At 40.0% G+C, this 26,954-nt stretch overlaps 1 protein-coding gene across 10 annotated transcripts in view; it reads left to right on the forward strand.

The window, feature by feature from the left end:
* The window catches only part of myom1b (myomesin 1b), a 160,050-nt gene that overhangs the window by 125,529 nt on the left and 7,567 nt on the right, over positions 1-26,954 (forward strand). For 7 of the 10 annotated variants that reach the window (XM_043688205.1, XM_043688206.1, XM_043688208.1 and 4 more), the window contains 4 exons: positions 1,413-1,449; positions 3,887-3,909; positions 4,712-4,767; positions 5,181-5,396. In XM_043688205.1, the coding sequence (XP_043544140.1) occupies positions 1,413-1,449; positions 3,887-3,909; positions 4,712-4,767; positions 5,181-5,396 (332 nt within the window). Of the gene's footprint in view, positions 1-1,412; positions 1,450-3,886; positions 3,910-4,711; positions 4,768-5,180; positions 5,822-9,318; positions 9,427-26,954 lie in introns of those variants that run through there. The other 3 variants (XM_043688214.1, XM_043688215.1, XM_043688213.1) reach the window with 2 other exon arrangements.

Here is a 26,954-nt window from a genome sequence, read left to right on the forward strand (position 1 = left end):
TGCCAACGCAGCAGTTTAAGGGGAGGACTTTGGGCAGCAGGTCTTGAATAAATGTCGACTCGTCTGTAATTGTAGAATATTCCTCATATATCAGATTCAGGAATCTTTGCACATTAATGGCAGGTGTCTGTACCATGTATCACCTTAATATCTGAACGATGATGTGATGGTAGTTGAGATGAATAACTGGGAGTAAGGTGCTTACTGCCACACCCAACATAGCTTTTTTGACTTGAGTTCTGTTGTTAAAAGGAATGTTTCCTCTTCCTGATGTTTGCAAAGTTTTGAAGGAAAATGTTTTGTAATCAATCTCAATGTATTTCTGGTGGACATTTCACATTTGGAGATTATGAACATGAAGCATGTAATTATCAAATAGATACAGGACAAGTCTTTATAGTTGGGATTGAGGTCTGCTCAGGAAGCTTCTAATTGCCATGCAAATTAAGTAAGAACATTCAATATTAACATTAATAACTGCGGAGCTTTGAACACTACTTGTTTCATATTTATGTCATCTGGGTTATCATTTAGCAATCCCACCCACAGAATGTGTTAAAACTAACATTGTGCATTCAGAAAAAAAATTAAATGTTGTTTAAAATGTGTGGAAATGGCATTTTTAAACATTTTATTAAGGGAGGTTTAGTTGTTTATGACTAGCACAGTAAACCACCATAATTAATGCCAAGTGTAGACCTCTGTTAAGATATAACTCTTTGTTGCTTCTCACACACTACATACTGTGCCATATGTTTCAAATTCCTTTGTTTGTGAGGCTTATCAGCATATCCAGCAAGATGAGGAGCATCAGAACTAAGAGGAGGCAATTCGGTTATTTGAGCCTGCCTCCCCCCACCCCATTTTGTTGATTATATTACTCACAGATTTTTCTGTGACATCTGGCTTTCTGCTGCTTAAAATACATAAATGTCTTGTTTTAATGTCTTTGCTCTATAATCAGCTGTATAAAGATATAGCTTTCAATGAGAATAGTGTTTTTTTTTCAGGGAAGTGCTTAAATTGAAGTACCTCTGTCTAATTATTTCAGCTTTCCCCTGATCTTTTGGTCATGTAGGCATGACGTTGATATGATAATTTCATGATGAATTAGTGCAGCGTTATGGAACTGAACTATTTTCTTTCAGTTATTAAATCAGAGGTAGGATCTGTGAAGACAAATGAAATTTGACAGTAGCAGCATTAATAAAGTAAACATATTAGGGTAGACCTATGATTTGGTGCCAGAGTGTTACATTGACATTGCAGATTGACAAGCACATTTTCATCAATAGAAATGAAAATCATACAAAGTTTTGTATCCACCAGGAATTGCAATGGCTTTTGTTACAACATAGTTAGTGAACTAGTTTGCTACATATTTATCCAACTAACGTCTCTCTTCTTTAAAGTTTTTGATGAAGCCTTTGCAGAATTCCAGAGGCTGAAGTAAGTATACTGGTTTTACTAAAAATTGTTTATGTGCAATGTTTACGCATTTAAAAAATCTTTCTCCAATCCATCCTAAAGATATTGATTACTTGCTGGATTATGACTCTACGTATGCTGGCTGCCTTCAGCACTTCATTTTCTAATGTGTGAGTTTAGGCCCTATCAGATTTACATATAAATAGACACTTCGTAGAGTTTAAGCCAATATCTAACGCAACTTAAAAATGTTGAATAGGTTATAGTGTTCTTTTTCTTAACACATTGAAAATATATTAAAAGATCTTAACAAGATTTTCCATTAAGTTTACCTGTATTACCTATTTTTCCTGTATTTATGATTTGTAGATGCCGGTGTTGGACTGGGGTGTACAAAGTTAAAAATCACACAACACCATGTTATAGTCCAACAGGTTTAATTGGAAGCACACTAGCTTTCCTGTAGGTGGTGATATAATGCCAGTTTTTAGTGTCATTTTGTTGATGTTAGGAACACCTCAGTGAAGCAGTCTATCATTTTGGCCTATGGCAATTTTTGTATCTTCTGCACTTCAGAACACATTTTCATTTAACTGTTTTAGAAGTTATTAAACCATTCCATCAATTCATCTATGTTTGTAGTATAGCAATGACCACTCAGACCTACATAGCTAATGTTCCAACTTTTCACAAGTATTCACGGAAACAATGGGAAAACTTGTGTTCCAGCATCTGATAGCCAGAGGACACCACCACCCATCCAGCCTTAATAAGCACATAAAACTCTTTCACGTCCTGAAAATGTTGGAAACGAACACACCCAGGATGTAATGTCTGGTCACAACAAGCAGATACCCTGCTGGACAGGGTAACCAAGCAAGAGTAAACTTGCATTTATATAGCACCTTCCACATCCTCAGGACAGCCAGAAGTATTTTATAGGCAAAAATTTCTTAAGTGTAATCATTGGAAGTGTAATTATAAGGAAATCCAACAGCCAATATATGCTGCTCTGATGAACAGCAAAGAGGTAAATGATGTGGCAACTTGCTTCATGTATTGCTTGAGAAGTATATATTGGCCAAGACATCAGGAGCCTTTCCTGCACTTTTAAAATATTTTGAGAGACTGCAGCATGTCGGAGAAGTTGCACTACTCTCTCAGTTATGGTTCAGCTTTTCACTTGTGTTCTTTGACACAGAAGCAAAGTGATTCAACAAAGTAGCGCTTCTAACTGTAGGAATCAGAACCCCCATCTTGCAGCACATCATTTCCACTGGGCCCACAGGCAGTGCTGAACAGCAGGTTATATAAATTCTCCATTACTTTATTCCAGCCGGATTGATTTGCAGCTGTGTATTTGAAGGAGGCGACAGTACGTCTTAGAAGTGCTGCATACCAATTTTCCACATACAAATTCAAAATGTGGGGGGAAAGCATGTTCCCTGACTTTTTTTTAAAAATGATTGACAATGGATGTGCAGTGGGGCATTGGAAGGGTAGAGATGTGAAGGCATTTAGAACAACTATGCACAATTCTAAATTTGCAACTCACATTATTCACTTTCCATAAGTTATTTGGTTCTGAGCCCATCAGGTGACCATGTGCATGTTTTTTCAATAATTGATGTGAAATGGTAGTTTGAATCAACACAACTTTGCACTTCCTAATCTTAGCACTTATAATGATGCCCATGCTTAAATGAGCTAGTACAACATGTACCAGAGATTGAGCATTCAACCATCCCGGTCTGTTTCAATAATCTATTCACATGAGCATGCAAAACATCAGACAGGAAAAGGATTATTGGTTTATCTAACTTGTTGCATATAGTTGTGATGCCATGTCTATGACTTTAAAATACTCCATAGCCTACAGGCACAATATAGTCTATGAGGTCAGGTGAAAATAAACATCAAAACCCAAGGCTAATTATGGGAAAGAAAAAAATGAAATGTTTGGATTTTTTTTTAGATGATTCAAATATTTCCAAGAGGTTAAAATGACCATGTGAATATACCATTTTGAACCTACCTCTTGTACAATGTGATCAGTGTCATTGGAGAAGCAGTGAACACTTTTTTAGTGGTTTAACATGGATCTTGCACTACAGTAAATAAGTAATAACCATAAGTCAGTTAAACAATTATAGTCACCTCATGGAAATATAATTTGTTACTATATTTGTCTAATTTTTTAAAATATGTCTCAGACGTTTCTGCATTCATCAGACACAGAGAAGAGACATTGCGCCAATAATAGCTTTTCATGTGTCTCTTAATGGAGTTCTATTTTTAGTAGAAAAGTCAAGCAGAGATTTATGTTTATGGAGTCACAATTATGATGTTATCAAAATATATTTATAATTATCAGTGTGTATGTATATAATTATTTCAATGCAGATTAACACATTTGCCTTAATTTATTTTTCACTTTTTTCTCATCTTTAATAAACAGACAGGCAGCAATTGCTGAAAAAAGTGAGTATCATGTCGTCAGATATTTTATAAAGAAATCATGAATATTTTAATATATTTAAATTATAGTATTAATTAGTGAACTGATTAGATAAATGATATAGATGCACTTAAAATTTCCATCTTTTATGAAGGTATAAGTTTGATTATTTTCTATAAGGTGCAACAATTTCTGGATGAAGGTTTGCTCACTGAGCTGGAAGCTTCATTTCTAGATGTTTCATCACCCTACTAGGTAACATTTTCAGTGGGCGTCCAGGTTAGGCACATTTCATGATTCTTCGCCTGGAGGCCCACTGAAGATGTTACCTAGTAGGGTGATGAAATGTCTGGAAATGAACCTTCCCGCTCAGCGAGCAAACCTACATCCAGAACCTCAACCTGAGCTACAAATCTTCTCAAACCTCACTACGATGCAACAATTTTGCTGAACCATAAATAGGAACAGAAGACCATCTAGCTCTTGAGTTTATTCTACTATTCAGCAAGATCACTTCAATGATATATCTGTAGCTTTGCAATTTCTTTCTGAGATACCCCTTTGGGAATATAAGGATGGATTATGATTGACTTGCCACCCAACATTTCATTGTTCAACATTGGAAAAGCATCTGATGCCCACATGTTCTCTCTAAAATGACACAGTGGAGAATGGGAATGAAGCTTGCATTTTCTACTGTTTGTTACTGTCCATGCTGAGTTTCTATAGTACTCCTCTTTGTAAGTAATTATGTAATTTTAATATTAACACTTTAAGATGTACTTTTGTGTCAGATCTAAGAGAATTTATTTTTCTCTCTGATAGATCGTGCTCGTGTTATCGGAGGTTTGCCTGATGTTGTTACAATTCAAGAAGGAAAGGTAACTAAAAACTGTAGCTTACTGAAACTATAAATGCTGTAAATATAACATCCACCATGTTTTTCTTTCATTTTAAGGAAGGTAAATGCTGCCAGATTGTTAGCTGGCGATTATGATGTTGTCCTACACCCTTTTCACAATTAAAAAAAACTCATCTAATAATTTGGTGGCAAAATTTTTAAAGGTTTTATTGTTATTACTGATCATAGAAATTATGTAATCTGTTTTGAGTTTGAGTGATCAACTGAAAACCTTTACAGCTAATTCCAAAAATCTAATTTCTGTTTAAGTGGGTGAAATCACATGCTGGAACAAATAAGATATTTTGGAGTCTGAAGTAACTTAATTTTGTTCTCTAATGGCTGTTTTTGGAATTGTTGAGGAAACATATTGTTTTCTTATTTCTTTTTTAGTCACTTAATCTTACTTGTAATGTCTGGGGAGAACCTGTGCCTACAGTTTCCTGGCTGAAGAATGATAGAGAACTGCTAGGTGACGCTCATCTAATACTGAAGTTTGACTCAGGAAAATTTGCTTCCTTCACTATCACCGATGTCAGAACCACAGACTCTGGCAAATACAGCATCCTCGTAAAAAACAAATACGGCACTGAAACAGGCGACTTTACTGTAAGTGTTTTCATCCCTGAGGACGAAGAAGTACAAGTTGAACAGGAAAAAGCAGCAAAGAAAAAGTGAAGTGATTGTATTGAGAAAGATAGGAGTGAGCAAACAAGTTCAGGCTAACATATATTATCAGTGGTGTGTAAGATTTGATGTGGAGGTTAGTTTATTGTTATATGAAGAGTAAAGGTGAGACTGGAGGAATGAATTTCAAGCAGCAGTTTTAAAACTTTCATTGTCTGTACTAAACTAGTCACTGAGTGCATCTGAAGCATTGAGTTAGTGAAGTAGACTTCCTATAGATAAGTTGTTAGCCCTCTGTTTCCTTTTGTGTCTCTAATTTCAATGTGAACACCAAATATGTTGATGCTGTAATCAATAAAATCCCATAGCAATACATGAATAAATGGTGCACATATCTTTCACACTTACCTCCACCTGTTCCACCGTGTCTTCTTTCAAGGAGTGTTTTCACATTTGTTCACCACTTCTTTCTAATTCATTAACTCCTATGTTGTATTTTAAGTTACAGTGTCCCTTGCCCAACTCAATTACATCTGTTAAAATGAGTATTTCTGCACTGCCAGGCACATATTGAAGTGTAATTCCTGATCAAATCATGCAACAGGTTCTGTCTGACTTGTCTTCACACACTTCCCATTTGATGAGTTGAAGTCTACTCTGCCATGTTTGATGGGTTCTCTGTGATTAGATTTCTAAATTCTTTGGTATGTTGCCATACAAGCTCCAGACTACTGAATTTGCTTCTGGCGACGGCCTACTGTATGACTCAATAACTTAAAAAAAAAGGAACTTGGGCCATCTACAAAATATGCATAACTCATAGAAGAAGTGATAGAGATTCAAACATGTTAAATGATTCCATATTTCAGTGATAGACTAGTACAAATGTCAAAAAGGGACACTGTAATTTTAGTTTATTCAACATTGGAGCAGTAATATGCACAAATTCATATGATTTAACTCTTGTTTGCCACTAGTAATTCTTTGTGTGTATCAATTTAAGCAATGCAATCTATCCTCCAGTGGTTTCCTGTAGTAAATGTGGTTTAATCTACGTGGATGGGCTTTCTCTGAGTCATACTGAATTGAGGGTTTTCCTTTGGTAAAGTGACAGCTCTGCTTTAAAATTTCAGAAAAGATAGTTGTTATACTAACTCGCTTCTTGATTATTAAACCCATTACTGACTGCACTCCCATTACTACAGCAAATATTTGTTCCTGCTAGACTGAAAACTGGGTGCTCCTTGATATGCTTCACTCATATTTTATTGATTGTGAAATATATTGTTCGCATTTTCACATATGTGCACTAATATTTCTTTCTTATTCAGAGGAGTTTTCAAATCATATAATTTTGAATGTGCACTAAATAATTTTTGACACGATTTAGAAAACTTCTTTTTTAAAAAAAGACAGTTCTTACCTAGACATGCATTAGTCGCACCCTACTACAATCATTAGTAAAACTCCAAAGTAATATTTTATAAAACATGCAAGCTCCTTGAGAAACTGTCAATGCCTGATGCCATGTTGATGATATCAGAAATGACTTTCCTTGTTTTTTTTTTACTGCATTTAATGAAAATGGTGTGTAATGAAATATGATTGCATTTGGTCAATTGGCCTAAGAACAGGGGATACTTTCAAGAGTACAATGTTTACAATGTTTATCTATAATAGCGATGTAGCATAAATAGCCCAACAATTGCTGAGAGTAGCCATTTCACAATGTTAGGGCAGACTTTAATGCCCCCCATCCTCAACTCTTTCCACTCAGCAGCAGCCTGGGAATTGTTGGAAGTGTATAAAATGAGAAAGGCAGGCCTATTGTCTTTCTAACTTGCTTCTGATAACGCTTGGATCAGGAAAGGTCAAGGACAGCCAATTTATGAGCACGTAAGAGTCTTAGCTCTCTGGTTCTTGCACACTATAAGTATCAAGGTCCGTTGTATGCCATGTACTAAGGTCACCAGCCATATCATGGCTGCCTCCCTGCAGGGTCAGAGGATATTTCTCCCAATCTGGTATCCTGTGACCTATGCCAAGCCCCTTCACCACAAACTGACAGTCAAGGTCTACCCTACCCTGCCTATACCTGGACCACCACAATGTCCTCCCTACCTCCAATCACTGGATTCTCCATACTGGTGTATCACCCCCTTTCATTTATCTTCTGGGGATTCCAATATGGCAGCAGCAATTGCTAGCATCTTTCCAGCTGGTGAATGAGCACTCTGCAGTGGCCATAAAATTCTACGCTATTTGTAAATTTGTCACAAAGTTGAGATATACGATGGGCATGATTTGCCCTTAGCCTCATAAAATCAAGATGTCACCATTAATCTGTTCATGAATAAAGGGTGGCACAGTGACTCAGTGGTTAGTACTACTGTACTATAATGCCAGGGACCAAGGTTCAATTCCAACCCTGTTTGTGTGGAGTTTACATGGTCTCCCCATGTATGTGTGAGTTTGCTTTTGGTGCTCTGGTTTCTTCCCACAGTCCAAAAATCTGCAAGTTAGGTGGATTAGCCATGGATGGGGGAACAGACCTAGGTGGGATGCTCTTTGGAGGGTTAGTGCAGACTCGACAGCTGAATGGCCTCTATCTGCATTGCCAAGATTCTGAGTATTAAAAAGTTGGTGGGAAGGGAGCAACAGAATAATCTCAGTGGTAACATTTAAGTTTGTCAGAATTTCACATTCAAGCATCCTGGTCAAGTGACTTATGGTGCTAATGAGCTACCCAAATTCAGAGAACAATTAAAACCTTGGAGGCTCATTACTGAAGCTTGTAAGTTCTTCCTAAAGATTGTTACAAGTTAATGTTTTTACATTTAATTATTGTTTTAAGTCCTTTTCTTTTCTCTTAATTCAATCTTCCTTTGCGTCTCTTTCTTTATCTAACTGGGCTCCAATTTACCTTTGTTCCTTCTCCATTATTCATTCCGTTTCTTTCTATTCTTATATTTAATCCAACAACGAGGTAGACCTTTAACTCTGATACAAGATTTCAGATATCCTGCTATTAATTTCCATTCGTTTGGGGCTCAAAAACAATTCGATCTGAAGTGCAAGGTTGAAAATGCAGTTCGCTGCTCCAGTAGTGTCTGCGTTAACATTTGCTGATACTTCTTCCAGAGTCCAATCTTAATTTCATCAGGGATTTTGCATTTTGGAATTAAAGAATTGCACAGACCATGCTAAAGGTCACCATGGCTTGGGCTAAGTTATCTTGTGTATTTATGCGCTTCTCATCTCGACATCTATGCAATTGACATATGTGAGTGACTCACCAAATGAACTAGTTATGGTCTTGCCCCGTGGACCTTTGCAGGGTCATGGGCTCTAGGGTTATATTTGAAGATCAGCTGGACACTACTTCGCTTGCTGCAAGATAGGAGTTTCCATTCACTCCTAACACAGTGACCATGCCACAGAAGGAGCAGAAGCATATTAATGATGTCTCGTTACTTGTGTTGCTGGATGGAATAAGGGAAAGAAGGGAGGTCCTCTTCTCAGGAGATGGCATCAGGATGCCCTTTAAACCCACTGAGCTTGGAACCAGGGTCAGTGCCGATGGCCCTCATCAATGCACCTGGCTGCAGTGCTGCAAGAGAATGAATTATTTGCTGCACTCCTCAAGGGTAAGTGGCACCATCTTCTCCTTGCTAGCTGTCACTCACAGGCACAGTCCACTTCCGCCACTGCACAGGCATCTCAAAGCCTCATCTTTGCATGCATGATATGCACTGAAAAGCTCCCATCCACCTAATGCTCTGAAAGTGCCAGCCTTTCCTGGCCACTATGTTTTTAAGACAGCTCACTGCCTGGCATTATCATGCACTCTTACAAAGGAATCCCATTGCCATCACACTTAATTCTTCTCTTTATTGCATTGTAGGACACGCTCACCCACAAGACTTTAGAGAGAGCTAAGACTGGCAGAGAGGTGGTGGTCATAAAGATTCTCGCTCCCTTTGAGGTGTGGTCATAGACCTGACCTTGGAATCATTCCTGTGGTGACACAGACAGAAATCCAGTAAGTAATACTGTGTTACAGTGTGCTCTTTTCGGATGTGAACAAAGCTCAGTGTTCTGCATAAGCTTTTGTGTATGTTCACAACTCATTCTTTTACTTCTGTTCTACAGCCAGTAGCAGCACACAGGATCCAGTACAGAGAACGAGGCCAGAACCTGAACCCATCAGCACCAGCAGTGCCTCTGAGGATAATGCATGTGAATGTTCAGAGATTGCACAAGCAAAGCATTTACCTGCACCATCCACCTAAGTTCACCACGAAGTTAGCTTAGACTTCGGGAACACAATCTAGTGAATGCATCACTGGCATATGCCTGCATTTGGTGGTGGAAGAAATGCCTGAGCTCTCTGAAACTCAGAGAACAACCACAAATCTACTGAGCTCCATGTGAAAAATGGCCTCAACCACAAATGAAGTGGTCAATCCATTGAGAGAGAGAGAGAGGTGGGCAACATCAGGCAGTTGTGCCAGAGCCCCTAAGCAGAATCATAGAGGTCGACAACACTGAAAAGATCCCTTCAACATATCCAGTCTGTGTCAAATAGAAGCACTCAATTAGACTGAAGCTGTCATTCGCATCATCAATACTGTGGTGGCTGTAGTATGTAAGCACTTGGTTACCTCCACAAAAGGGTAGCAGCTGCCTTGGAGACCCAGGTCTAGCAGTCCTACATTGTCTGCTTAGCACCAGTTTGGCTTGATGGTTGCTGAATATGTACTTGGACTCACACTGTATCACTTCAGCCATAGGTTCTCAGCATCTAAGAGAAGGTGATGGGGCATCTCAGCCATATTCCAGGTGTCCCTTCTGCTCAAGGTGACAGCATAGTACCAAGCAGGCAATATTAAGAGGAGGAATGACAGAATGTCCCCTCAGAAGTTGCTTCTCAGATCAGCCCAGAGGTGGTCTGGCCCATCACTTCCCCACCACAAGCAACCCTATCGTCTTTAGCAGCTGTGACAGAGAATGGGTGCTGCTGTTCTGGTGTATGACACTCTCTGTAGCTCGGACTCTCTCGGTTCAGAGTTCCCAAAGGATGGCTGCAAATGTCTTCAAAGTCACCAGAGAGTACCAGTCAGCAGACCTCTACCTCAACTGCAGTTGTTGGGCTTACATTGAGACATAGAGGGGGAATAAAAATTGTCCAAAGATACATCACTAGCATACATGTTCAATTAGTATGCATAAACTGAATGTTTGTAAACATATATTCACTTGCACTGTTTTAGTGTCTAATGTAGTTAGTAAACGAATTGGAACTGAGAAGGTTCTCTGAAGTGAAAAGTTTGGAGCCTTCCAAGGCTATGTTATTCTTCAGTCTCTTAACTTTGGTATCACTCAGAATCAGCAAAGTGGGTGACTAGAGATTGCCTTATCTAATGGAACCACACAACCAATAGATTCAGATTGGTATATCCATTTCCTACGTTACTGTCAGAGATCTCGTGTTAATGATAAGTTTTAGGGGAAGAGCCAGGCCTGGGATATCTAACTGCTACAGCCCTCATGCATATCTTATGACAGTAGTTAGGGGATATGTCATTTGTCTCTAAGCTGCAAGAGGGGAAGTTTTGTCACATGTTGGTGTTCTCAAAGCCATGTTAGCAAAGCTAGGTGTGAATAGTCATAACACATATCAACCTTCTGTAATTTGGCAGCCAGAGAGAACAAATCAACACTTGATTGAACTGTGTGCTAGCAAGGTTCTGCTATGTCATGCTAGGGTTTTAAAAGAGATTGTTAATGAGGTGATGGATGCATTGGTATTATTTTTCAAAAATTCTCTTGATTCAGGAAAGGGTTCCATCAGAGTGGAAAAATGCAAATATAACCCCTCCAATCAACAAGAGAGAGAGGCATAAAACAGGAAACCATAGGCCAATTGGCTTGATGCCCGTTCTGAGAGATATGCTAAACTCAATAACCAAAATGATCATATCTTTGGAACCCTTTGCATCGAAAACCAATGGAGATAAAATCGTGAAATATTTTTAAGGCAGAAATAAATAGATTCTTGTCAGGCAGAGAAATCAAACCTTATTTTGGGGATGGATGGGATTGTGGACTTCAAAACACAAACAGATCAGCCATGATCTTATTCAATGGTAGAGCAGGCTTGATGAGCCAAATGGCCTACTCCTGCTCCTATTTCATATGTTTGCAGATTATTTGTATTCTGCAATTGTGCAACCATATTGTACAGACCATTGTATGAAACTAGTTTTATAAATATTCATGTTACTACATTTATTAAGTCACTTTTGTTACAATAATTTGTTCAGCAGCCAGAACCTATTGGTTGGACCCAGAAAATGTAAGAACTACTGCAATTATATAAAAACAATAAAGTAAATTATATAAAATTTCTGTAGGTGGTAGAGGTTTGAAATAATAACAGAAGTGCAGCAGGTCTACCAGCATCTGTGGAGAGAGAAAAACAGAGTGAATCCTTTAAGTTTAATATGATTCTTCTTTGGAACTGGAAAAGTAATGGGTTTTACGTCTTGGAAAATGAGGCAAGGAGGACAGATGGCAAAGGAGCCAGGAGCAAAAGGGAGCTGATGGCAGTAGAGAAGAGATATAGGTGAAGAGTAGATGTTAATCGTAGATGTTAATAATAGAGAATAGATAAACTCTATTGAAAGCCAACCTTACAGTGAGTACATCGTTGGAGAAGTTATCAAAATGGAGTCCATGATTTGAAGTTATTCAACACAATGTTGAGTCCTGGAGGCTGTAAAGTGCCACAAGTGAAAATGAATTGCTGTACCTTTAGCTTGGATTGGGTTTTGCTGGAAACCTGCAACAGACCTATGATAGAAACTTTAGCACAAGATCAAGATGTTGCATTGAAATAGCAAACAACTGAAAGGTTAGAATTATTCTTGCAGACCAAATGGAAGTATTCTGGAAAGTGGTTACCCAGTCTCTGTTTGGTGTTGCAATGTGAAGGAGTACATTGTGAGCAGTAAACACAGTAGACTAAATTGACAGAAGTACAAGTAACTGCTGCTTCACCTGGAAGTTATGTTAGGACAGTGATGAGGAAGGAGGTAAAGAGGTAAGTGTTATACATTTCACATGGAAAAGTACCATGAGGCATGAAACATTTTTGGGAGTGACAGAGAAATAGGTCAGACTATCACTGAAGGAATAGCCCTACAGAATGCTGGCAGGGGAAGGGAAAATGAGTTGGAGATGGCATTCTCCTGGAAGTGTCAGGAAATGGCAGAGGGCAATCTTTTAGCTGCAGAAGTAGCTGGAATGGGAAGTGAGGACGAATGAAACCCTATTGTTCTGAGAGGGAAGGGGTGAGGGCAGAAGTGCAAGATTGGACAGAGCTTCAGGCCTAATCAAATGTAGTAGTAAGGGGGAGTCCTTGGTTGAGGTTAAAGAAAGACATGTCAGAAGCAACCCTTTGGAAGGTGGTATTATCAGAATGGAGGTAACAGAGACCAAGGAAATGGGAGAGTGGAATAGAATCCTTAATATGTGAGGAAGTGTAATCAAGGTACTGTAGGAGTCATTGGATTTGTAGTGGGTATCAGTGGACGGATGTGGAAACACTGAAGACAAGAAAAAGAACAGAAGAGTCAGAGATAAACCAGGTAAAGTTGAGAGAAGGATAGAAATTGGAAGGAAAACAGATTAACTTTTCTAATTGCAAATGAGAACAAGAATGCACTCATTGATGTTAGAGTGCCTGAGTAGGACTGAACAAGGAATGTTCCATATACTCCATGAAGAGACAGCCATAATTAGGACCTATGCAGGTACCTATAGTTACACCTTAACTTGGAGAAAATGAGACAAGTTAAAGCAGATATGTGAGAAATGAGTTATGTGAAAATTATAACTGCTCATATTCTTTGTTAGCTATCCCTCGATTGGTAGCCAACTCCCTTCAGTCATTATGGTCAATGTTTTAAAGAGAATTTCATTGTCTTTTTGAATGGCTTCCTCTGGAAGAGTGGTCATTTGTGAGTTGACAGAGCCAGATCTGGCACAGGCAATGATTCTAAACTGTGAAAATATTCTGGTCAGTCCATGAAGATTGCTTTCGCAGGAGTTTTGCCTGATCGTGAGTGGGGTTGCCATCAGGGAGGTCACTTGCATTTGATCACTGATCCTCCCATTGAATCTAGTAGATGCAGCAGAGGAATTGCTGATGGAGGTTTTCTAGTGTCCTTATATCTCACTGATACACAGTTCAGTTCTTGTTGTTGTGATAACATTACAAGGTAGCTTTCAATGTTTGCTGCAGAGGTATAAAACTGATAGGATCAGATAGGTCCTTATGAAATAAGCTGTTTAATTTACCTTTTTAAAATCAGTATGTAGAATTTTAATTTCTCTTGACCGTACAGGAGGTAAAAACCAAAATAAAAAGAGAAAATGCTGGGGAAACTCTATAGGTCTAGCAGCATCTGTCGAGACAGAAAGAGAGTTAATATTTCAAGTCCAATGTGACTTTTCTTTGGAAAATAAATATTTAAGATATAAGTTGCACTGTCAGGCTATTTTTTTGTTTGATTAAGGCACCTGCCTTAATCAGATAAGATCTGCACAAACATTTACAAATCACTGAGCTAGAATCACTGTGTAACTTTTAATTGTCAACTGAGCCAAGCTCCTGCCCCTTTGCTGAATTATTCATAAACCACATTGGCTGTGTTTGAGGTCTATGGAGCTTTTGTAGGATGAAAAATGATTAGATTCCCTACAGTGTGGAAACAGGCTCTTCAGCCCAAACAGTCCACACTGACCCTCCAGAAAGTAACCCACCCAGACCCATTTCCCTCTGACTAATGCACCGAACACTATGGGCAATTTAGCATAGCCAATTCACCTGACCTGTGGGAGGAGACTGGAACACCCAGAGGAAACCCACGCAGACACAGGGAGAATGTGCAAACTCCACACAGACAGTCACCTGAAGCTGGAATCAAACCTGGGACTCTGGTGCAGTGAGGCAGCATTGCTAACCACTGAGCCACCGTGCCACTCCATGATGATCTGCTTTTTTTTTTAGCTGTGGAGAGCTTTAAAATGCTCAGCAGTCCAATTTATTTAAAATAGATCTCAAAGAACACTAAATCTTCAGACATATTAAGCATTGTCAGAAAGCTACCATCTTTATTTTCCAATAGATTCTTCCAGTGCAATAGTAGACCACTCAGTAGAGCATGCATTCTGTGGCAAAGAAGTGTAAGGAAAAAGATTGTGACTATATATGAGTCCACCAGGGTGCTCACAGATAAGGACTTCTGAGATCTTGAGGCTTGATCAAGACGTTGATGCGTTATACTCAATTTGTGTATTTTGGAATCTCATTTCAAACACTGCTACAGAAGATGGACAAGGGTTTTTTTTCCACTGTAACAATTCCATTAGGTGGCACCATGTTAGCAGATGAGTCGACAGGAGTAGTAAATTCTCCAGTGTATTCATAATTCACCTTCTGACTCCACAAAACCTGTCCACTGTCTATAAAGCAGAAGTCAGGAGTGTGTTGGAATATTCCCTACGTGCCTGTATGAGTGCAGCTCCAGCTACGCTCAGGAAGCATGACACCATCAGAACAAAACAACCCACAAAATAATGGTAATTTGAGATGCTGTATCATCAATCTAAGAGCAATAAATTGCTCTGCAAAATTATGAGAGTTATCAGGGTTAAATATTTAAGATCTTAAGCCGGTGTCAGTATTTACCTGAAGGCAAATCAAACACAAATTTGGTAGGTCAAGGCAACATAAAAATTGTTCAATTGCTTCACTCTAAATATTTTTAACCAACCTGTTCAAGCCCCTAGAGCACATGAGACTTGAATTCAGATCCTCTGGCCCAGAGGTAGGGAATTTCACACATTTAAAGTGTGTAGTTGCAATTCGGCTTCAATAGGAAGGTGGAATGGTCACTCAGAAGTTAGCACTGCTGCCTCACAGCGCCAGGGACCCAGGTTTTATTCCAGCTTTGGATGACTGTGTGGAGTTTGCAAATTCTCTCTCAGTCTGCGTGGGTTTCCTTTAGGTGTTCTGACTTCCTCCCATATTCCAAAGATGAGCAGGTTAGGTGGATTGGCTGTGCTAAATTGACTGTCCATGGATGTGCAGGCTAGGTTAGTCACAGGAAGTGCAGGGTTATAGGGTAGAATAATAGGATGTTCTGTAGAGAGTCAGTGTGAACTAAATGGGCCAAATGGCCTGCTTCCATTTGGTAGTTATTTATAAGTACTTGTCCTCAAGAAATAATAAAAAATAACTAGTCTGTCATGATTCTTATATTATTAATAAACAGAATGATTTATAACTGTCCTCCACATTAGACTTTTTGTTACAGCCTTTATTGAGTCTTATCATTTTCCACCTTTCCAGTTTCTAAAATACTAACTGATCATGGCTGGAATTCCATAGAGGTAACAGATACCCAAACACTGAGGCCAAAAGCAGGTGGCGATTCCACTTTGATCTGTAGTCAGGCCTGAATTCTGTCAGTGGCAGCTAGTAAGGTAGTTCAGCCACAAGAGCCTCTGGCCTAATAGGAGGGCCAGCAGCCTGACAGAGCCATTGTTAGAATGGTTGATTCTGCCACAACTGTAGGCTGAGGATCCATTAGTGGCTGTGCACCCTCACAGGCACATAAGAGAGACCGGGGATGCCAGGAGCAGACAGGTGTTATGGTTACTGAGTACGGGTTCTATGGTTACCAATAGAGCAACCATTGCTGGGCCAAAGATTGCCAAAAATGAGGCCATCCCAGGAGTCCATTGGGAGGCTTCCAGGGCCTATTTAGTAGCTTTTTCATATCAGAGTCTACTGTTACGGTCAGACCCCAGGCAAAGACCTATAGTTCATTATGTTTCCAGAAGGGATATCCCCCAACTAGTTCTGCTCAGCGAGAGTTGAACTGGCTCCCCTTCTTAATTTGATTACTATCTCATTTGATGACAACAAGGATCCCCCTCCTGTCTTGGATACCTTTTCCCAGATGTTTTTATGGTTTAAAGGTACCAAACCAACCAGACTTCCTTGAGTTAAGAAAAGGGCATGTTTCTTAGCAACAACATGTGAGAAAAGATAATAAAGCATGACTCACACACAGATTTAAAATGCAAATTGAGTAAAAAGATTACAGTTAAAAAGAGACACAAGTCAGTTTCTTGATTCTGCAAAGACTATGTTACAGCATTTGAGTTGTATGATACTGAGAATGATGAAGTTGGCAGTGGAGCAGTTGATTTTGAAGTTCTTGGCTCTACAAATTAATTGACATGTTTTTGTCGTGGTTTCTTTTCAGTAGTGACTTTGGTGGCTTCCAGCACTCTGAGCAAGAGAGAGTCTTTCTTTATCTACAAGATATGCTTGTTTAATGGCTGTCCTCAAACTGTGACCTTTACTAGCATATCAGCCGACTAATACCCACAGACTAAGGGTTTGCATTGGGTTTTAATACCCTTTTATTGCATATCCCTGAAATGATAAAACATTCGTGCAGTTTGGGACACAATCCAGAGGAGATGACTTTCTGCTAAAAAGGGTAGTTATGCCCGCAAAATCTCTGTAGCCATTGGAATTCACTATCCAATTCATTTTGAATTATATCACTCCTTTTTAAGGGTTGCTGTTTGAAGCTCCCTTTGCATGTTCAGGTATCATATTCCATGCTGTCTTTCAGGTCTACTCCAGTCACTGAATTTACATCTGTAGTCATCTTTTGGTTGTATGACCACTTTTACCAAACACGTGTTGTCATTGAAAGATTAAAATGGTTGTAAGTAACAAGCGTTATAATCCATTGGCATCAGACTACCACAGAGACATCTGCTGCTGTATTTCAATCCTCAGAATATTATGAACAAAAAGGATGTGATTAATACCACGTTTCAAATGAAGAAGGAAGTATTGGCCAATATTTGATAGATTTCCAAAAGAAATGACCATATCTGATAAATACAGGTTCTCCATAAATAACTAACTTTGTGTCGTGGTTGATCAAGTAAGTACTGATTGCTGAGAAATAGGCATTTCTCTAGATCTACAAAACAATTTGTATTTGTAGAGTAATAGGTATTACAAAGATACAACTTAAGTAATATAAGCAATACAAAGACAGAACACCAGCTCTGTGACACTTCTACCTTCCACTGAACCACAATTCTACCACTGAAGCATGACATTGTTTCCAAGACTGTTTCTGACTTTAACTCCTCTTGAGAAGTTTCTCTACCATGTGGTCTTTAAATAGCATAGACTCCAACTCCAAACAATCTGCTTCCATCTCCTTACCAAGATCCACAAAGCAGATTGCTATTATAGCCATTATTTCAACATGTTCCTGCCCCACTGAACTGACATCATCCTTCACAACTCTGACTTGCTTCTCAGTTACTCCCAATAGCCACTCCTCTTCCTGCATTTTCCATGCAGGTATAGGAGGTGCAATACCTGATCTTTATCTCTTCACATAGCCAAATTCAAATTCCCAAACACTCATTCTAGGTGAAAATCAACTTGCACCTGATTTTTTTCAATTTAGTAGGTTTACTGTATTCTTTGCAACTGCTTTTTTTCCTCTACCTTGAGGATACAAAATGAAGACAGGATTATTGTTTTGTAGAACACTTCCATTCAATTTGCAAATATGACTCCAAGCTTCAAGCTGCACATCATTTTAATTTACTATCTTGTTCATAATTTGACCTTTCTGTCTTTGGTCTCGAATTAATAATGACAAGCAGGCTTCACAGAAAAGATGCCCTGGGGTGGCCAATAGCCCCAACAGAAAGGTGTTGCTGTCGCTGGAGTGACCTCACAATGACCTCACAATGGAGGTGCCTTCTGGCCAACATAAAATGTGTAAATTGTGCTGTGACCAGAATTGCCTGACGGGGAGGTCCTCCACAGGTAGCCCTATGACCACACAGCCTATACAATGGATCATTCCTAATAAAAGGCTTATGGTCGATATGTCGATTCTCCTGCTCCTTGGATCCTGCATTCCTGATGAAGGGCTTATGCCCAAGACATTAATTCTCATGCTCCTCGGATGCTGCCTCTCCGGCTGTGCTTTTTCCAGCACCAGACTCTTTGACTTTGACCTCCAGCATCTGAAGTCCTTACTTTCTCCTAATGGACCAAGTATTACTTTGTCGGATGTTTCTCTGGCATCCCTCCAGTGATGGAGCTGCTACCCATCTCCTACAGCTCCAGATACATTAGGGTGGTCCAGCTACCATTGGGAAAGTCTAGTCACACTTTAATGGCCTAATTTACTATTGGCAGGCATTTCGCTCTCATCCCATGCTCCCAGTCAGGTTCTCTGAAAATAGGCGAGAGGTAGGAACATACCAACAAACCAACATGCTGATCAATAGTGAGAAGCTGCTGCCATACCCATCTTAAAAACCTTTTCACTAGATAAAAATTCTGCCTGGTGTGACTTTATCTTTCAACCAAATCTTTTGAATATTTCTCGTATTTTCTGTTTTATTTCAAATGTTCAACATTTGCATTATTTTGCTTTTATGCAAGCAAATGCTGTGATATGAGATGAGATCAAAAATGTTATCTAACTGAATGCCATCTTGACCTGCTGCTGACTTGTTGTGGTTTATTTGTTGCATTTAAGTTACAGATTTGAGATTGTATTAGACTAAGGCCAAGGTTACGGATAAGATGAGAAAGAAATGCTGGCTACAATTTTTCTTAGGATCATAATACATAAGGTGTTTCCGAGGATCAGTGGAAAGCTATTTGATATTATCAAAGGAGTAATGCATGACAAGATGTCTGCCTTGGGAAAATGCTTGGAACCATTAAATTGGACTAAAATTAACAGGATCCCAAGTAAATGAAACTCAGCATCATTGGAGACGGAAAACTGCCTTCAATGGAAAGGGAAGGCATTAGTGTAGTGGTAATGTCACTAGACTGGTAATTCATAAACTACAGGTTAATGTTCTAGGGACATTTATTCAAATTTCACCATGGCAGATATTAACATTTGAATTCAATGACGAACTGGAATTAAAAATCTAGACCACATAACCACTGCTGAATGTCTTTAAAGATTGACTAATGCTCTTTCAGGAAGGAAATCAGCTGTCCTCACCTGGTCTAGCCTACATATGAGTCCAGATCCAAAGCAACATGGCATTTAGGGATGGGCAATAAATGCTGGCCCAGTGACATGCCCATCCTATGATAGAGGGGAAGAGATTGCAACTTGGATGGTTGGGAATGGGGAAAGGCTACAACTGAAAGCTTGAGGAAGTGCCAGTTGGGGCACACAGGAAACCACATTAAAGCAAATCCTCTGACGCTGTGATTACAGATTCCATTTACTTACCAACATTAATGTAAATTATTGTTAACCTGGACAACTTTATTGCATTATTTGCTGGCTGTGAGAAAGATGTCAACCTAAAAGAAAATATAATTCAGAATTAAGTACTGCAGTGAAAAATGTAATGAATGCAAATTAGCATTATTTGGAAAAAACTGACCCCAAAAAGAGAAAGGCATGCTTGAAAATGGGATACCTGAGATTCCTTGACATCAGAGGGTTAAGGTAAAAAGGATTAAACACCTGAAGTCATTAACTCAAAGAAAACCAGAATACAATAAATAAAAATAGAAGTTCTACTCTGACCTTGATGAAGTTCTCATAGACATCACAAAGGAGAAAAAAGTATTTGTCTGAGGGAGCCTAATGCCTGGGTAGTTGTGACTCCGATGTTTGCATCAGAACTTTGGAAAAACAGAATAGGAAAAGTAAATAAAAATGTTATCCTGCTGACCAATTTGTGCTCAGAACAACTCTTTTCTGACAGGAGACAAATACAAAACCCCACGGAGGCATCCCAAATCACAGCATTGGCATCACCTGGCTTATATCATTATTCAAGTCTAGGTGATCACTTAATGCGTGAGAAGACTGGTGCCTGCTTGATAGATCATAGATTTGTTCAATCAGTGATGGAGATCAGAGATTTGAATGTCCAAAACCTGTCATCACAATCCTGAATGTCATCACAATTCTTAAGACTGGATTGTCTTAAGTGGGAGATCTGAAACAAATGCCTTCAGCATCTAGACAGTATCAAGTAAAGTTGTATGAAAGCACAAGTACTATTTACAATCTATCTGATTGTGGCTATTTACCTCATCATAGGTCAATTGCTCTGTAGTGTGTTATAACAGAGTTTTGCAAATATCTTTATCCTCAGTTGCATCGATGCTAAAATTGAACTGAACTGCACAGATAAAAGCAAACATATATTGATATGCAGATGAGTGCAGTATCATTGCCATATTTGTATCTCTTCAGTTCTCAAAAGACTCAGCCTATCCTTGAATGTTACCAAAATTGAATTCACATGTTGCCCCAGACCTGGTTCGTCATATATTCCACCTCACAGGTTGAAGGAAAATATATTGTGTACTTCCCATACCTTGACAGTCACCTCTGTCAAAAGGTCACCATTGATGAGGAGATTCAATACTAGGTCAGCTCAACTTTCTACAAAGTACAGCAGTGACCATTTGACAACAAAGACATCTACAAGTCAACAGACGTCTTAGTGTACAGAGCAGTTGTTGACACTGCATGCCTGTACTGCAGTGTACCTGGACTTAGTCATACACTAAGGAAATTTAACTAGAACTGCACACTCTGGATTGAATTGATGATTGTTGAACAAATGCTAGAGTCCTCCTTGAAGCTAAACCTACAAACATTGACTACAATGGACTCAACACTGTCTGTATGGCTTAAAAACATCTCTTCACTATCTTCTTTTTGCTTAACTCACAAATGACCATTGTTCCAGAGGAGGACAAAGGTAATGCTACAAAACCACTAATCAGCTCTCATAGAGATACAGCAGCATTGACATTGATGACTGGGAAGAACTTGCTAAATTGTTCAATTTGAGGACAACTTATTCATTAAATTGCTTCATGCTTTGACTCTAAAAGCCTTAATGATGAGGTCAAGCACAGGCAAAGAAGGAAAGCCAAAAGCCAATTTTGTACTCCTGATCTTATGCGACATGGGACATCTTACCCTCATGTACCTAAAATTCTCTGATTTGAGAGTCATCCTGTTCAGTCACATGAAAACCCATGGCAAAAACCCATGATCCTGAGGAGACATCATGAAGTCAAGGGATAGTTGATGAGAATGAACAGAACGTGGTGATGTGAAGTCAGCAATTCAAATGAAATTGGAACACAATAAAGAAACAATAGATATAGCTGTTTCTAATCAAACCTTAACTTGCTGGCAAAACAATATCACTAAATGTTTTAGACTGATCCATGGGATTGAGGTAAGAAAATGCACTCCCAAGAGTGTAATAAGAAGCCAAGACAATAGTGTTTTATTATTACATCCTCAAATCCAAGATGGAGATGGATTAGAAAACTTCAGCCAGGGGCCGTCTGCTCCATCCAACTCTTTTTTTTTCTCCTTTTTTCTCTTTTGTGCTTTTCTTTCTTCTTCTCTCTTTCCTTTTTCCACTCAGCCTTGGATTCCCAGCCTCATCATGGGCTTAGACTCTCAGCCTTGAATTCCCGGCCACAGTGCGGACCTGATGAGACAACTTCTTGGACTGGCAAGGTGATGTCCCTGCCTGGCATGACAGCCTTCCAGCCTGGCAAGGCGGTCTCTCGGCCCAGCGTAGTCGTCTTTCACCCCAGCGTTGCAGTCCCTCAGCCGTGTATGGTATCTTCTCGACCTGGCATAGCAGTTTTCCAGCCTCTCATCTTGGTCTCTCAGCAGGGGGTGGTGGTCTTTTAATGGCCCGTGGTGGTCTTTTGGCCCATCATGGGGTCAGCATGGACATCCAGCCTCAAGGTGATTTTAAAGTCATCTCCCAGCCCCAAGAGCCTTGATGTGAAGCCCAGCACAGTCTGGATTCAAGGCCAGGTGTACTGGAGGCTAGATGTCAGTGGGTTGGAAGGAACATTGTTCTGAACATTTTATTTCTCTATTTTCTAATTTATTTCTATAATCTGCAATGCTGAACTTGTTATTTCTTTTATTTTTCTAAATTTTTCCCTCATAACTTGAACTGAAAAATCTGTAAACTTTTCACTGGACCCATTTGAGAAGTCAATAAAGCTAATTCAATTCAATTCTGCCCGAGAGATATTTCTGTCCTTGGGTTTTAAAGAAATACTTCATGAAATTCACTGCAGCTTGCCTTATTATGCATGTAGCTCTTCTGTCATACTATCTTGCACTCACTTGGAGCAGAAATGCTATCCACTCCAGAGTCTTCAGAGAATTTGTACTGCCAGCATCATATTTAAAACCATGCTATGCACCAAGTCAAAGGTTGCAAGCTAGGTACTGTCATTCATCGTGCCTGTAATAGAAAAGAAATGAAAAGAAAAGCTTCATTGGTTCATTAGTGGAATGCCAACACTTCATTGGACAGCACTACTGATCGAGCTGATTGGGTCCTGAAGGACATAGCAGCTAGACTAAGTCCGTGGCAGGTGGTGATGGAACCAAAAAGAGGAAAAAACATACTTGACCCCATCCTTACCAGATGTCCATTCAAATATCAGTAAGAGCTACCACTGCACAGTCCTTATGGAGACCAAGCCACACCTTGAATAACCTCCAACGTGGTGTGTGGCACTATCACCGTTCTAAATGGGATAGACTTTGAACAGATCTAGTAATTCAAGAATGAGCATCCATGAAGTGCTGTGGGCCATCAACAGCAGCAGAATTGTATTCCAGTGCAATCTGCAACCCCACGGCCCAGCATATCCCTCACTCAATCATTACCATCAAGCCAGGGAATCAATCCTGGTTCAATGCAGAGTACAGGAGGGCATGCCAGGAGCAGCACCAGGCATAGCAGAAATGAGATATCAACCTGGTGAAGTTACCAAATAGGACTACTTGAACATGAAAAGCAAAAGCAGCAAGTATTAGTCAGAGTAACCAATCCCACAATTAATGTATCAGCTCTATCTAAGCTCTGCAGTCCTGTCACATCCAGTCATGAATAGTGATGGACAGTGAAACAACTGGAGGAGGAGGCTCCACAAATATCCCCGTTCTCAATGATGCAAGAGCCAGCACAACAGTCCAAAGGATAAGGCTGCAGCATTCACAGCAAACTTTAGTCAGAGGTGCTAAGTGGAACGTTACTTGCCTCCTTCAGTGGTCCCCAGCATCATAGACGCTAGTCTTCATTTCATGTCATATCAAGAAAGATTGGAGGCATTGGATACTGCAAAGGCTTTGGGTTCTGACAACATTCCAGTAGTGGTACGGAAGACTTTGGCTCCAGAACTTGTCACTCCCTGTAGCCAAGCTGTTCCAGTACAGCTACAACACTGACATCTACCCAACAAGTTGGAAAATTGCCCAGTTATATCCTGTGCACAAAAAGCAGGACAAATCCAACCCAGCCAATTACTGCCCCATCAGTCTACTCTGGATCATCAGGAAAGTGATGGAAAGTGTCTTTAACAGTGCTATCAAACAGCACCTGCTCAACAATAATCTGCTCAGTGATGCTCAGTTTGTTTCTGCCAGGGCCACTCAGCTTCTGACCTCATTACAGCTTTTGTTCAAACATGCACAAAAGAGCTGAATTCTGTAGATGAGGTGAGCGTGACAGCCCTTGGCATCAACTGAGTATAGCATCAATAATCTATAACAAAACAGGAATCAATGGGTATCAGGGGGCAAACTCTCTGATGGTTGGAGTCATCCTGACACATAGGAAGTTGGTTGTGAATGTTGGAGGTCAGTCATCTCAGCTCCAGGACATCTCTGGAGAAGTTCCTCAGTATAGTTTCCTCAGCCAAACTATGTTTAGCTGTTTCTTCAATGATATTCCCTTCATCATGTCAGAATTGGGGATGTTCACCAGTGTTTGCATGATGTTCAGCACCATTTACTACTCCTCAGATACTGAAGCAGTCCATGTTAAATGCAACAAGATCTGGACAATATCGAGGCTTGGATTGACAAGTGACAAGTAACATTAGCACCACAAAAAGGCCAGGAAAGACCATGACCAAAAAGAGACAATCTAAACACCATCCCTTGACATTCAATGGTGTTGCCATTACTGAATCCCTCACTGTCATCATTCTGGGAATTACCATTGGCCAGGAACTCAACTCGACTTGCCACATAAACACAGTGGCTACAAGAACAGGTCAGAGGTTGTGAATGCTGCAGCAGATAACTCACCTCCTCAATCCCCAAATCTGTCCAACATCTAAAAGGCACAAGTCAGGAGTGTGATGGAATACTCACCACTTGTCTGGATGGATGCACTTCTGATAAAACTCAAGAAGCTTAACAGCCATCCTAGACAAAGTAACCTGCTTGATTTGCACCACATCAGTAAACATCCACTCACTCTACTCCCACCACTTAGTAGAAAGAGTGTGTATTAACTTCAAGATGCATTGCAGAAATCAACCAAAGATCCTTACACACTACCTTCTAAAACCATTACCACTTCAATCTACAAAGACAAGGGCAGCAGATTGATGGGAATATAACCACCTGCATGTTTCCCTCCAAGCCACTCACAATCTTGAGTTGGAAATATATCATCAATCCTTCACTGTTGCTGGGTCAAAATCCTGGAATTCCCTCCCTAACAGCATTAGGGGTTGATCTGCAGCACATGGACTTCAGTGTTTCAAGAAGACAGCTCGACACCACCTTGTCCAGACAACTAGGGGCAAGCCCAGTGAATGATGCCCATGAAGAGTGAATGAATGAAGAAACAAAATTATAATCAAATTCTATTTGTCACTGATCAGCCCACCTGACCAGCCCAGCTTTATCCTCCTGTAATCTAAGGTTATCCTCCTCTGTTAATCACTTGCTGTTTGTACTGTTTTGCACATCAGTTGTCCTGTTTTGTAGCTCCATCAGGTCAACGCCCCATTTTCAGGTATGCCAGGTGCTACTCATGGCATGCACTTCTACATTCTTCATTTAAATAGAGTTGATTTCCTGGCTCGATGCCAATGGTGTTGTGGGGAAATGCTGGGCCATGAGGTTTCAGATTGTGTTTGAGTAGAGTTCTACTGCTGCTGATGACCCAAAGTTCTCGTGAATGCCCAGTCTTGAATTGAACTAGATCTAATTGCAATCTATCTCATCTAACACAGTGGTAGTGACACACTAAATGACAAAATATATCCTTAATGTGAAGACAGGACTTTATCTTTTTGTAACATTTGCAGATTTGTGCTAAATTTGGACTGTGGATGGTCACTCTTACCAAGATTGTCATGGACAGGTGAGTCTGCAGGAGATGGATTCATGAGGATTAGGTCATGTAGATTATTCCTTATTATTCACTCCCTCACTACTACCCAAACTAGTCGAGCAAATATGTCCTTGAGAACACAATTAGCTCAGACAGTAGTGAGGTTATCAAGGCATTCTTGGTGAGGAACATTGTGAACATTGAAGTGCCCCACTCAAAATTCCTTAATCATTAGGGGAATCAATGATTGTGGGTACAGGGCAGGAAAATGGACAAGAGGAATGTCAGCTCAGCCATGATCCTGCTGAATGGTGGAGCAGGTTCAAGGAGCCAAGCAGCCTGCTCCTGTTCCTATGTCTTATGGTCTTATCATATTTTCTGCACCTTTTCCAGCCTTAGTACTTCAGTGGTGTTCAACACAGGGGAATTCTGATTTATCAGCTAATGGGGGCTGATGTGGTAATCAGCAGGAGGTTCCCTTGTCCATAGTTGGCCTCAAGCCCTGAGACTTCAAAGGGCACAGAGTCACTGTTGAGGACTCACAGGTTACCTCCTAGGGCAACTCCCCACATTGTATACCACTGTGCTGTCACCTCTAGGTAGCACAGGACATTACCAGAGACAACGATGCTGTTATTTAGAACATTGTCCACAAAGTCCATGAGTATGACTGTCAGTCAGGCTGTTGCTTGACTAGTCTATAAGATGGGAGAAGGTGAGGACTGCAGTTGCTAGAGATCAGGCTCGAAGAGTGTGGTGCTGGAAAAGAACAGCAGATCAGGCAGCACCTGAGGAGCAGGAGAGTCAGCGTTTCGGGCAAGAGCATTTCATCAGGAATGTCTATAAGAAAGCTCTCCCAATTTTGGCACAAGGATACATATGTTAATAAGGATCACTTTACAGGCTTAACAGTGCTGAGTTTGCTGTTAACAATTCTGGTACCTAGGTCATTGGCTGGTGGTCTGTTGGTTTGATTTCTTTAAGACCTTGATACTAATGAATGGATTGCTAGGCAATTTCAGCAGCCAGTTAAATACCAACCATATTGCAGTGGGGAGATATCCATCTCTAAAAGACATTAGTTAAACCTGATCAACTTTTATGAGAAAGTGAGGACTGCAGAGTCTGAGTCAAAACGCGTGGCACTGGAAAAGCATAGCAGCATCCGAACAGCAGGACAGTCAACTGTTCGGGCATAAGCCCTTCATCAGGAATGTGGAGGGGGCA

This window comes from Chiloscyllium plagiosum, chromosome 4 (genome assembly GCF_004010195.1).
Source record: "Chiloscyllium plagiosum isolate BGI_BamShark_2017 chromosome 4, ASM401019v2, whole genome shotgun sequence".
Lineage (NCBI taxonomy): Eukaryota > Metazoa > Chordata > Chondrichthyes > Orectolobiformes > Hemiscylliidae > Chiloscyllium > Chiloscyllium plagiosum.